Here is a 14,146-nt window from a genome sequence, read left to right on the forward strand (position 1 = left end):
CTTTTGTTCATCCATCCTGGTCTCTTTAAATGCTTCCCATTCTTCCTTGTTTTAGGGATTAACGATTGTGCTTTGAGAATCTCATTTTGCAATATTTTCCAACCTTCTTGGACATTTCTGTCCAAAAGAACTTCCAGCCATTAGATTCTTCCTCTCCTCTTTGAGTTAATTAAAATCTGCCTTTCTGAAAGCCAATCTTGAGGTCTGAGTTTCCTCAGGTCTTCCTCCCCTTGGTATCCAAAATTCAAGGATAGCATGATCACTGCCTCCTAAGGACCAAGCCACCCTTACTTCCTCAACCATTCCCTCCCTGTTGGTAAGGATTCGGTCCAAGATTGCAGATCCCCTTGTTTTTCTCTTCTATCTTTTGGAAAGTAAATATGTCAGCAAGAGCTGATAAGAATTTGTTGGATCCATAACTTTTACCTGAGAGTGAACAACACTGACCACTTTCAGACTAGGAAACAATTTTTGGCTCATTTTCTTCCATTCTGGTCCTACAAAATAGGATCCTCTGATATCTTCCATATAATATTATATTCCAGATTCACCGTTCAGGATGGAGAAGGACAGAAGGAAGATGGTGAAACGTATACTAAATCTCACCATACAGATACTCTTTGAGCTTACTGGAGAGGTGAGAGATTCTAATGTCACATTACATTATTCTTATCTATGGTAATAACAGATGATGTCACTGGAGAGGGGAGAGATTCTGATGATGTCACATTACATCATTCTTATCTATGGTAATAACAGATGATGTCACTGGAGAGGTGAGAGATTCTGGAAATGTCTGTAGTAATATTTATTGATATGTCCACATACACAGAATTACACAGTAATGCATAAGTCCTCTAGTGATGGCTGTCGGGCCCCTGTGTGTGATGGACAGAGAAGAGCCCTGAGCCCAACCACGGGGCCCCCACCTCACCCCCTGATACGTGAGGACATCAATGTACAGAAGATTCTAGAACTCGCCAACAAGTTTATTGAGCTGCTGACTGGAGAGGTGACGCTGCAGGGAATGCTGGGACATTATACAGTAACAGCACTGGAGGCTTCTGGGTAATGACTGTATATTGTGTTATCAGGTTCCTATAAGGTGTCAGGATGTCGCTGTCTATTTCTCCATGGAGGAGTGGGAGTATTTAGAAGGACACAAGGATCTGTACAAGGAGGCCATGATGGAGACCCGCCAGCCGCTCCCATCACCAGGTAATAGACAGGACTAAATGTTCATGTATATCTTGCTGATACACTATTTATATCCTGGTTGTATCTTTTGATCTTATATGTCTTACATGGTGATATTTTTCTTGATCTCTTGGCTGTATTTATTTTTCTAAATCAACTTTTTATTGAATATTTCATGTTATTATTATTGACAAAATGTAGAGAACCCATGTTATTTGAAAATTGATCAACTCTCCGTATTACTGACATGCCTTATGAGAGGTATGGCCTCCGGCGAGGGTCCTCTTCTCAACAGCTCTTGGTTATCATTAATTAAATAGAAGAATATATTACTAGAAAAGAATGAAGGAAGGAAAAAGAACAAAGAACAACAATTCCCGGCCACTTGTGTTCATGTCCAGCAGGTATAATCAGTAAACAGTAAAATAAACAAATCTTGAGGCAGTAATATTAGTGATAGAGGTGAAGCCAATGATTCCTCTCATAGGAGTTCTGTTCAGAGATTAAGATTGTTGGCTCATTGATCGTGGGGGGTGGGGTGGCGGGAGATTTCCAGTTCTTAGTTATTAGAAGCTTGGTAGACTGGAGAATACAACAAATGAATCTTCTAGTTTCTGGGGGTTATTGATCGCTATCAAGTAGTAAGAGAGATAATTTTGGTGTAAGTATTTGGTTCAGTCTTGAGATCCGGTTTATAAGGTTAGATACATCTTTCCACAAGGGATGAAGGAGTGGGCAGCTCCAGAAAATGTGGTATAATGAGGCCAGTTGCCCACAGACTCTCCAACAGAGGCCGCTGGACCTGGGAAAGCATTTGGCAATCTTTTCAGGAGTATAGTACCACCTGGTAATAGCTCATAGTGGACTTCTAAGGGTTTTGTACATGGAATCAGTTTGTTGGCCGATCCAAAAGAAGATATCTATTGATTTTGGTGAAAACTTTATTCCCAGGTCTCTTTCCCAGTTCCAGAGATGTACTTTTTTAAAAACACCTATTTTTCCTGAGAAAATGTCATAAAATGCTCTTACGACTTGAAGGGATGGAAAGTTGTTAGATAGTAAGGTATGAATTTCATGGGGCATCCAGGTTTCATGTAAGGATGTAAGGCATAGACACTCAGAAAAGAACTGATTTGGTTAAATTAATGTAAGTATTTATGAGGAACCCCAAATTCCTTCATAAGATCAGCAAAAGATTTAATCTTTCCTGCCCTGAAAAGCCAGTTCATTGGTTAGGACTACAATAGAACATAACTTTTAATGATCTCATTAAAATTAAAACAGACACTCGTAAACACACATCTCATACAAATGGGAATTTTAAAAATCATAGGGCATTTCTCACTTATTTTCTTGAGTAATATAGTCGAGATCGATATAGACTGAAAAACAACGCAAAGTAGTGTTGAAGAAGAAAAAAAAAATCATACTCCCCTTCCTTCAGCTGCCGGGGCTCAGCTGCGCCCTCTCTGCACTGTCCCTGGCTCTGTAATGCAGTTCTTTCAGCAGGCGGGGATTTAAAATCCCCGCCTGCTTAAAGTGATGCTTCTCATTGGCTGAGGCGCTCAGCCAATCACAGGCAGCTCTCGCCTGTCATTCATTCAGCGAGAGCTGCCTGTGATTGGCTGAGGTGCTCAATTAATCAGAAGCAGCCATCTGATTGGCTGAGCACCTCAGCCAATCACAGGCAGCTCTCGCTAAATGAATGACAGGCCAGATCGGCCTGTGATTGGCTGAGCGCGTCAGCCAATCAGAATCTTCACTTTCAGCAGACGGGGATTTTAATTCCCCGGCTGCTAAAAGAACTGCATTGCAGAGCCGGAGACAGCGCAGAGAGGACGCAGCTGAGCCCCGGCAGCTGAAGGAAGGGGAGTATGATTTTTTTTCTTCTTCAACACTACTTTGCCTTATATTTAAAGCCTTCCCTAAAAAACAATTACAATATCCCGGCAGTTGGATGCTCTACTGCAGCTGTCATCTGTGACAGCTGTGGTAGGGAATTCTTTATTCCACGCAGGGATGATGAATTCCTTTGCCGCATCTGTCACAGATGTGGCAGGTAAAGCGGGGAATTCTTTTTTTCCCACGCGGGGATGAAGAAAAACAATTCAGGGGTGCCGTCAGACCATTGTCTTCAATGGAGCTGTCGGCAGCAGTCGCATCTCCATTGAAGAAAATTTCTTGCATGCCCTATGGTGCACGCATGTCCTATCTTTGCAGGCGCACGCCTGTAAAATACAGACATGTGAACACACCATAGGGAATGCATTGGTTCTAATAGACGCGTGTTATTGTGTGTGCGTATGCACGCTCAAAAACACACTTGTGTGAAGCCACCCTCAGATATATGGGAATGTGATCACCTAATGTCATTTTAGTGGCATTTTTCTAAATTTCACAATTCTAACAAAAGATATTTATAAGTTTCTCAGAATTCGTAATTTTTTTACTCAGATTCCTAATTAGTGTTCTTTAATTTAAAGGGGTTGTCCCGAGGCAGCAAGTGGGTCTGTACACTTCTGCATGGCCATAATAATGCACTTTGTAATGTACATTGTGCATTAATTATGAGCCATGCAGAAGTTATAAAAAGTTTTATACTTACCTGTTCCGTTGCTGGCGTCCTCGTCTCCATGGTGCCGACTAATTTTCGCCCTCCGATGGCCAAATTAGCCGCGCTTGCGCAGTCCGGGTCTTCTGCAGTCTTCTATGGGGCTCCGTGTAGCTCCGTGTAGCTCCGCCCCGTCACGTGCCGATTCCAGCCAATCAGGAGGCTGGAATCGGCAGTGGACCGCACAGAAGAGCTGCGGTCCACGGAGGAAGAGGCCATCTTCAGCGGTGAGTAGAGAAGTCACCGGAGCGCGGGGATTCAGGTAAGCGCTCCGGTGAGCTTTCTTTACCTCCCTGCATCGGGGTTGTCTCGCGCCGAACGGGGGGGGGGTTGAAAAAAAAAAAAACCCGTTTCGGCGCGGGACAACCCCTTTAAGTAATGTTGCCAACGCCATCACAAGACTTTATATGGTTACTTTGGATTGATTTTTCTGGGGAAGAGGCCCTTTTGCTTACCTGCTTGGGGTAGAGATTTGGGTATCTCTGTGGAAGACTGGGATAAAATGTTTACATTAGCAAGCTCACTTTCAAAGTGTCCATCTCATTTAGAATTCACAAAGAAGCTTCTCTATTGTAGGTTTCTCACTCCTACCGTGTTTCTCCGAAAGTAAGCCCTACCCCGGTTTTCGGAGAGACTTGAAATATAAGCACCCCCTCCCCTTTCCCTGAAAATAAGCCCTAGCTAAAGTACATGGAAAGGAAAAGAAAAAACATCAATACTCACCTGGCCCGTGGCGTCTGAGCACCCCGTGATGGTCCTCGGAGCTGTGGTAAGCTGCCGTGTCCTCTGCTCTGAAATATCCCTTTCTTTCTAGTGACGGGGCTTTAAAATACCCCGCCTCCAGCAAAGCGAGCGCTGTGATTTGATGAATGACATCACTGAATGGCTGTGATTGGTTCATCGAGCGCCGGCACTGATTGGCTGGCGATTGGTCCAATCACAGCGCTCGCTTTGCTGGTGGTGGGGTATTCAAAGCCCCATCACCAGAAAGAAAGGGATATCTCAACGTGGAGGACACTGCAGAATGCCACATCACCGCCGCAGACCAGATGTGTATAAGCCTCTCCGAAAATAAGACACTGTACCTCTTTTGGGGCAAAAATGAATATAAGACACTGCTGTTATTTACCCTTCGAGTTCAGATATATACTGGATATGTTCTAGTTGCAAAGGAACCTTAAAACATATTTTTGGGGGATTGCTCAAGTATTAACTGCTTTTAGAACTAAGCTAAGTTCCTTCTTGAAAATACTTTATGCATTCCCATAATAGGGAGCGGCTCCTCAGCACTGCTGTATGTTGGTGTTGCAAATTTAGCTGCTACTGATAAGACCATAGTCTTTCATGTCCTTGTAGCAGCAAAGGCTTTTATTGTAAAATTTTGGAACATCTCTAGGGTCCCTGTGATGGCTGAGCTTTTAGCACCTAATTTAACCCCTTAGGGTGGCTTCACACGAGCGTGTTTTTGTGCGTACATAAGTGCGCACCCATGTTTGTGCAAAAACACACGTGAATGCAGGTCTGTGCATTGTCTTCAATGGAGCCGTGACTGCTGCCGGCGGCTCCAATGAAGGCAATGGTCTGCTCTCACCCCTGAAATGTTTTTCAGGAAGGGGCTTTAAGTATAAGCCCTTACCCGAAAAAAAACGGAATTTTAGTGTAAAAAAAATAAAATAATAATAATAATGCACTCATTGTCTTCAATGGAGCTGTGGCTGCTGCCGGCGGCTACATTGAAGACAATGGTCTGCTCTCACCCCTGAATTGTTTTTCAGGAAGGGGCTTTACGTATAAGCCCTTACCCGAAAAAAACGGAATTTTAGTGTAAAAAAAAAAAATAATAATAATAATGCACTCATTGTCTTCAATGGAGCTGTGGCTGCTGCCGGCGGCTACATTGAAGACAAGGGTCTGCCAGCACCCCCAATTTTTTTTTTCAGGGAAGGGCTTTAAATATAAGCCCTTCCATGAAAAACAACAATTTTAGTGTAAAAAAAAAAAACATGTCCGCCGCTGCCATGTCCCTGCGGGGATGAAGAACACCTCTGCCGCACTTTCATCCCTTCATGGAAAAAGAATTCCCTGCTGCACCTGCATCAGCCAATCAGAGGCAGCACTCACTCACCCATTCATGAATTCATGAATGGTCCCAGCACTCACTCACCCAATCAGAGGCAGCTTTCAGCTGTCATTCAATAGCTAAGAGCTGCCTCTGATTGGTCACAGTGCTCAGCCAGATCAGAGGCAGCCCATTCAGCAGACGGGAATTTTAAATCCCCACCTGCTGAATACTCCTCACAGCAGTGCAGGAGAAGAGCCCGCTGGACACGGCTGAGCCCCGGCACCTGAAGAAAGGGGAGTATAGATTTTTTTTTTTTTCATCACCATTTTTTCTTGTTTTTCAGGGAAGGGCTTTTATTTAAAGCCCTTCCCTGAAAAACAATTTGGGGTGCCGGCAGCAGCTGCCACTCCATTGAAGACAATGCCTGCATTCCCTATTGTGCACGCATGTCCTGTCTTCACAGGCACGCACCTGTAAAACACGGACATGGGAACACACCATAGGGAATGCATTACTTGTAATAGAAGCGTGTCTGAAGCCACCCTTAGTGACAGCTTTTTTTTGTTTTTAGCCCCCCCCTTCCTAACTCCTTTATTTATCCATTGACGTCGCTGTATGAGGGCTTGTTTTTTGCAGACGAGTTGTATTTTTTAATGATGCTATTTAAAGTACCATATAATGTACTGAAAAGCGTTAAAAAATTCTATGTGGCGCAAAAAGAAAAAACATGAAATTCCACCCTTCTTGAAGACAGGGTGACTAAAAAAGCGCATTTCTGGCGTTCTTAATTTTTTTTTTCTGACGACGTTCATTCTGAAAGGTAAATAATGTATTACTCAGATAGATCAGACTTTTTAAAGACGCATCGATACCAAATTTTTATTTTATTATTTAAATTCTTTTTTTATAAATGTGGGAGACGTTGTGGGGGGTTCAACTTTGAATACTTTTTTTAATAATAATTGGTAAAACTTTGATGTCATTTTTACTTTTTTTTTAGCACTCAGAGTGGACAACAACTTGTGATGCATTGATCGCTCCTGCAGTATGATGTAATGCAATAGCATTACTTTATTCTGCTATCAGTCAGACAGTCTATCAAGGTACCCCACGGGCATGGCGTGATAAGCGTTCTGCCACAACTGCCCTGGGCCTTTCAGAAGGCCCCTGGCTACCATGACAGCCGTAAGTCTCCCAGCAATCTCATTGCTGGGAGACGTATGGGGGATTTAAATGCCACGATCAGAATTGACAGCAGCATTTAAAGGCTTAACAGTGCGATCTCCCTTCATACATACCCCATCAAAAGGCGTATCGGTGGTCGTTATGGGGTTAAATTGTATAAAAATTAGATAAAAACAGCACAAATGAAGAGAAAGGAACTTTCAGCAGAGTAAAAATAACCCTACACTGTTATTTAGCGGATTAAATAGTAAAATGATTGATATTGAAAGTGTTGTCCCTGTAATAAAATGTAGGAGAGCTTGTAGAGAAAACAAATCTATTAAATAGTTTTTATCTAAGGTGTATCCGCAGAAGAATATGAAATGTAGGATGAGATGCAGAGTGCTATGTAAACTCTCCACTAAATGTCACTAGTCTAACCCAGGAAGACATGCAGAGCAGACTTAAAAACATTAGAAAAGTAGCATGCACCCCTGGGTTATAAGGGAATTACGTAATGTGAGACACAGACCTTTGTTTTTTATCTATGAGGACTCTATAATGACGGATTTACACATAGTCAATGTGAGGCCGATATTCAATAAGGGGTCAAAAAGTGAGCCTGGAAATTACAGGCCGGTAATTCTTCCATTGTGGGTAAAATGTTTGAAAGGTTTCTAAAGCCTGGTTTACACGAGCCGATGATCACTTAAAGATCGCTCCAACGACTGTTTGAGTGACAGCTTCGAGCGACTTTGCATAAAGTATTAAGTAGCTACTCAGCTTAATAGCTTATTAGTGTGAAAATGAAGCCTTCGCTGAATGCAGTTAATAGCCCGAGGTCTATTATCTGCGCTCAGATCCTTTGTTCTTCATGAGGAAACAATGCTATCAGCACTCCCCGTGGAGAACTGCTGATAAAAGTAAACAACGATTTTTAGGTTAGCTTGAATTTAACGATCAGCTAACCATGCCCGAAAAGCGGACAATGGGCACACATTTACACGCACCGATTAGCGCTAAAACAATCGCTGATCAGCATTTTTTGTTTGTTTTTTTAATTTAAAAAAAAAAATTTTTTTTTTTTTTTTTTAAAGCGAACATCGGCTGGTGTAGATGAGATAGAGATGCTATCCTGGAGGACCTCAAGGAAAATAGCTGTATAATTATATATCAGTAGAGATGAGCGAACCTACTCGTTTCGAGTAATTACTCGATCGAGCACCGCGATTTTCGAGTACTTCAGTACTCGGGTGAAAAGATTCGGGGGGCGGGGGAGGCGTGGCAGAGCGGGAGGTAGCAGCGGGGAACAGGGGGAGCCCTCTCTCTCTCCCCCTCCCCCCCACTCCCCACTGCAACCCCCCACTCACCCACGGCGCCCCCCGAATCTTTTCGCCCGAGTACGGAAGTACTCGAAAATCGCAGTGCTCGAGCGAAAAAGGGGCGTGGCCGAGTAGGTTCACTCAACTCTATATATCAGCATGGATTTATGAGAGATCACTCCTGTAATACCAACCTGATCAGCTACTATGAGGAGGTAAGTTCTAGACTGGACCGGGGAGAGTCTCTGGATCTGGTGTATCTGGACTTTTCCAAAGCGTTTGCTACTGTGCTGCATAAAAGGTTGGTATATAGAATGAGAATGCTTGGTCTGGGCGAGAATGTGGGTAAGTGGGTAAGTAACTGGTCAGTGATTGATAACAGAGGGTGGTTAAGGGTACATACTGTGATTGGGTCACCATTACTAGTGGGGTACCACAGAGGTCGGTCTTATGCCCCATTATTTTTTATATATATCGGTAATGACCTGGTAGAAGGATTGAGCAGGAAAATATCAATATTTGCAGATGAGACTAAACTATGTAAAGAAATGAACAAAAGAGAGGATGCAGAGCCGTTGTAAGGGGAGCTCGGTAAATTGGGGGCTTGAGCAGAAAAGAAGCAAAGAGGTTTAACACTGATGAATGTAAAGTTCTGCACATGAGCAGAGGAAATACATGTCACCATTACACACTAAATCGGAAACCACCAGGAATGACTGACATGGAAAGGACCTAGGGATTTTAGTTAACTGTAAGATTAACTGGAGCAAGAAACTGCTGCTAAGGCAATTATGATCATAGGGTGCACCAAAAGATGTCCAGGGGCCCATGATGAGGACATTGTTCTTCCTCTTTACAAGTCACTAATCAGACCACACATCGAATATTGTGTACCGTTTAGAGCATTGTTACTCAAGAAGAATACATCTGAGCTTGAGCGGGTACAAAGGCGGGTCTCTGAAGTAATACACGGAATGGGTAAACTACGATACCCAAAGAGGTTATCAAAATTGGGATTATTTATTTTTTTTAAAAAAGACGGCTGAGGGGCGACCTAATAACAATGTATAAATATATCGGGGACAATACGGAGATCTCTCCTATCATCTATTTGTACCCAGGACTGTGACAGTAATAAGGGAGTATCCTCTGCATCTAGCACAGTGTTTCTCAACCCCAGTCCTCAGGGACCACCAACAGGTCATGTTTTCAGGATATCCTATAGTAAGAACACCTGTGGTAATGTCTGAGGCACCGACAATAATCACATCACCTGTGCAACACTAAGGAAATCCTGAAAACATGACCTGTTGGGGGCCCCTGAGGACTGGAGTTGGGGAACATTGGTCTAGAGGAAAGAAGGTTTCTAAGCCGACATAGAAGGGGGGTTCTTTACTGTAAGAGCAGTGAGACTATAGAACTCTCTGTCTGAGGACGTGGTGATGGCAAATTTGATAAGAGTTCAAGAGGGGCCTGGATGCCTTTCTTGAGCGATAAAATATTATAATGACTAGTAACTTCAGAGGTGGGCCAGGGATTGTTCAGATTGCTAGATTGGAGTCAGGAAATAATGTTTTCCCCTTAAATGGGGAAAATTGGCTTGTATTGTTTTTTTTCCCTTCCTCTGGATCAACATTGGGGGTTAATAGGCTGAGCTGGATGGACATAGGTCTTTTTTCGGCCTTACATATTATGTTACCTATGCAGGTTGGAGGGTACATTAGCAAGGATGCGTGGGAACCAAGCAAAAAATACTGTTAATTGGGGAACGTGGCTAAAGTCATAACTCTATTCTTCTACCTTTATTCTTCTAACATTGCATAAGTTTTTAGATAGAACCTTACTGGAGGGGTTCCATATTTGTAAGCCATCTGTTATCCTGATATATTTACCATTTATGTATTTTTTTAAAAGAAGAAATTGAGCTCTTTATGTGTATAGTTGTTTATCAGCTGCAATTATCTTTGATTGAAACTTCATAAAATGGTTGAGTTGGAAGGGACCTCCAGGGTCATCGGGTCCAACCGTCTACTCAATGCAGGATCACTAAATAACCCCAGACTGATATTTGTCCAGCCTTTGTTTAAACACTTCCATTGAATTATTTTTTAATTTCGACATTGTAACAATCCTTTCATGTACAATAACATTTCTAGGAAAATATATATATATATTGGTGACATATCTATAACATAGCATTCCTAAATACATTGGCTCAGCTCCAGTATATCCCATGTAATGCAGTCACCATATTATGGTCCCATACGAAGTCTGTGCTGTAATCACTATCACTGTATACTTGCCTCTCATGATCACAGGTGGCATCTTCTCTGATTGGTGCTGTCTATCTTCATCTGGATGCAGACCGCCATGAGACTTCCTCCAGCCACCACTTGTCTTTTCCCACACTCCCATCCTGCCAATAACCTCAATACCCTCTCTCAGTGCCCCCTCTGTGGCCCTATAAAGTAATATTTCCCCCTATGTAGCCCTTTAAAATTACATTTTGCTACATGACTTGTAATTTGTTTGGACATATGTATATTGTAATGTTATAAAATTCCAATATATATCTTTTAAGGTTCATATTCAAAAAATAGTAAAATAAGTCTAATTCTTGGCAGATGACGGTAACGGGAGCTCAGAGAGACGTCTGATATCTGTCGATTGTAAAGCAGAAGATTGTGGTATCACACAAGATACATATGAAGAACCTGCCATTATCCCAGATATCCCCTCAGCCCTTCACACCAAAGATCAGTCATCTGATTTTATTATACAGGTCCCATCTTCTGATTCATCACAGACTGATAAGCAGGAGAAAAGTCACAGAAGGGGAAAACAGCAAGTAGCTCACAAAAGGAAGAAGCCGTATTCATGTTTAGAATGTGGGAAATGTTTTACCCAGAAAACACATCTTGTTTCACATCAGAGAAGTCACAGAGGGGAGAAGCCACTTACTTGTTCAGAATGTGGAAAATGTTTTACAGGGAAAAAAACTCTATTTAGACATCAGAGAATTCACACAGGAGAGAATACATTTGCTTGTTCAGAATGTGGGAAATGGTTTACATTGAAATCCTATCTTGTTAAACATCAGAGAATTCACACAGGAGAGAAGCCATTTTCATGTACTGAATGTGGGAAATGTTTTGGACACAATTCAACTCTTATCACTCATCAGAGAATTCACACAGAAGAGAAGCTCTTTACTTGTTCAGAATGTGGGAAATGTTTTAAACACAATTCAACTCTTATAACTCATCAGAGAATTCACAGGGGAGAGAAGGTCTTTACTTGTTCTGAATGTGGGAAATTGTTTACATTGAAGTCATCTTTAGTTTTACATCAAAGAAGTCACACTGGAGAGAAAATATTTACTTGTTCAGAATGTGGGAAATGTTTTAAACACAAATCAAATGCTGTTAGACATCAGAGATTTCACACAGGAGTGAAGCCCTTTACTTGTTCAGAATGTGGGAAATGTTTTACAATGAAATCCAGTCTTGTAACACATCAGAGAAGTCACACAGGGGAGAAGCCATTTTCCTGTACTGAATGTGGGAAATGTTTTAAACACAAATCAACTTTTGTTAGACATCAGAGAATTCACACAGGAGAGATCTTTTCTTGTTCGGAATGTGGGAAATTGTTTACATTGAAGTCATCTTTTCTTCTACATCAAAGAAGTCACACTGGAGAGAATACATTTACTTGTTCAGAATGTGGGAAATGTTTTACCCAGAAAACAAATTTGGTTAGTCATCAGAGAATTCACACAGGAGAGAAGCCATTTTCTTGTTCTGTATGTGGGAAATGTTTTGCCCAGAAAGCAACTCTTGTTAAACATCAGGGAATTCACACAGGAGAGAAGCCATTTTCTTGTTCTGAATGTGGGAAATGTTTTGCCCAGAAAGCAACTCTTGTTAAACATCAGGGAATTCACACAGGAGAGAAGCCATTTTCTTGTTCTGAATGTGGGAAATGTTTTGCCCAGAAAGCAACTCTTGTTCATCATCAGGGAATTCACACAGGGGAGAAGCCATATCCTTGTGCAGAATGTGGGAAATGGTTTACAACGAAGCGAAATCTTGTTCAACATCAGAGAATTCACACAGGGGAGAAGCCATATCCTTGTGCAGAATGTGGGAAATGGTTTACAACGAAGCGAAATCTTGTTCAACATCAGAGAATTCACACAGGGGAGAAGCCATTTTCTTGTCCTGAATGTGGGAAATTGTTTACATTGAAGTCATCTTTTCTTCTACATCAAAGAAGTCACACAGGAGAGAAGCCATTCACTTGTTCTGAATGTGGGAATTGTTTTAGCTGGAAAGCACATCTTGTTCGACATCAGAGAATTCACACAGGAGAGAAGCCATTTTCTTGTTCTGAATGTGGGAAATTGTTTACATTGAAGTCATCTTTTCTTCTACATCAAAGAAGTCACACAGGAGAGAAGCCATTCACTTGTTCTGAATGTGGGAATTGTTTTAGCTGGAAAGCACATCTTGTTCGACATCAGAGAATTCACACAGGAGAGAAACCATTTTCTTGTTCTGTATGTGGGAAATGTTTTGCCCAGAAAGCAACTCTTGTTATACATCAGGGAATTCACACAGGAGAGAAGCCATTTTCTTGTTCTGAATGTGGGAAATGTTTTAGATTGAAACCACTTCTTGCTCAACATCAGAGAATTCACACATGAGTGAAGCCTATAACTAGTCGGAATGGGGGAAATGTGTTACCCATAAAACATATTCTGTTATATATCAGAGAAGTCACACAGGAAAGAAGTGAGTTCCTTATTCTAAATGTGGGAAATATTCTAAACTGAAATCAAATCTTGTTAGGAAATTCATACATATCCATAAGTCAGCTCTAACTCCACATCAAGGATCTCACAGAGGGAAACATTTTCATGTTGAAAAACTCATAATGTTTTAAACATTAAAGAACTCAGACAGGGAAATTGTCATTTGTTTCAAATATACGTAAATGAGCTCTCTATCGAATCAGGTATGAGGGGTTAATGTAGCATCAGACTGTGCAGTTATCCAACTACATTACAGGCGCATTCACAAGCGGTGGATTTGAACTGTGAACATTCTGCACTAAAATCGGACCCATGTTGCCCGGTCTACAGCAGACATCACCGTTTCTGTTCCATTGGGCGGATTTGCTATCCATTTTTTAATTGTCTGTAGAGAATCCCCAATAAATCTGCCACCTGTGAACGTTCCTTAGTTCTGTATTTCAGTCCGAGAGTGGGCACATAAAGATCGATCCCAATCACAGTTTTTTTACAAAAGAGTCTTGTGCACTTGTAGGTTGACTTTGGGAAGATCGATATAATTTCAACATGGACGTTAAAGATGATGTTTTTTATGGGATTTTTGAAACACAGTTTAAGTTACCGTATATACTCGTGTATTAGCGACCCGAGTATAAGCCTAGCTATACTCAAGTATATATTGGGTAAAAAAAACCCGCTATACTCTCTTCCCAGCCGGCATCTGTGTCCCTTGCATGATGGTCTCCTCAGCGGTGTGGCAAGCTGCTTGAGACTTCTCGCCGCTGTCATCTCCCTGCTCTTTGAATTCCCCTGCCGTCAGCGTTGTGTAAGTAATCGCTGTGATTGGATTATTACAGAGATTCGTTATCACAGCCGACTCTCGATGAACCAAACACAGCCATTCAGTGAATGACATCACTGAATGGCTGTAAATAATGATCGAGCGCCAGCTGTGATTGGCTGGTGCTCAATCCAATCACAGCACATACTTACAC

General features: G+C 41.8%; 1 protein-coding gene across 1 annotated transcript; it reads left to right on the forward strand.

Moving 5' to 3' along the window:
- The first annotated feature begins 547 nt into the window (after window positions 1-547).
- LOC136628988 (zinc finger protein 420-like) lies at window positions 548-13,673 on the forward strand. Its single transcript, XM_066605074.1, has 4 exons — window positions 548-637; window positions 833-1,012; window positions 1,095-1,218; window positions 10,981-13,673. The coding sequence occupies exons 1-4, from the start codon at window positions 560-562 to the stop codon at window positions 13,062-13,064; spliced, it is 2,466 nt and encodes an 821-aa protein (XP_066461171.1). The 5' UTR covers window positions 548-559; the 3' UTR covers window positions 13,065-13,673.
- The last annotated feature ends 473 nt before the right edge of the window (window positions 13,674-14,146 follow it).

The sequence above is a fragment of the Eleutherodactylus coqui genome, chromosome 5 (assembly GCF_035609145.1).
Source record: "Eleutherodactylus coqui strain aEleCoq1 chromosome 5, aEleCoq1.hap1, whole genome shotgun sequence".
Classification (NCBI taxonomy): Eukaryota; Metazoa; Chordata; class Amphibia; order Anura; family Eleutherodactylidae; genus Eleutherodactylus; species Eleutherodactylus coqui.

Coding starts and splice junctions, on each gene's coding strand:
- LOC136628988 (XM_066605074.1), top strand. CDS start 560: ATGGAGAAGGACAGAAGGAAGATGGTGAAACGTATACTAAATCTCACC. Junction 638..832: donor TCTTTGAGCTTACTGGAGAG/GTGAGAGATTCT, acceptor CCACATACACAG/AATTACACAGTAATGCATAA. Junction 1,013..1,094: donor TTGAGCTGCTGACTGGAGAG/GTGACGCTGCAG, acceptor TTGTGTTATCAG/GTTCCTATAAGGTGTCAGGA.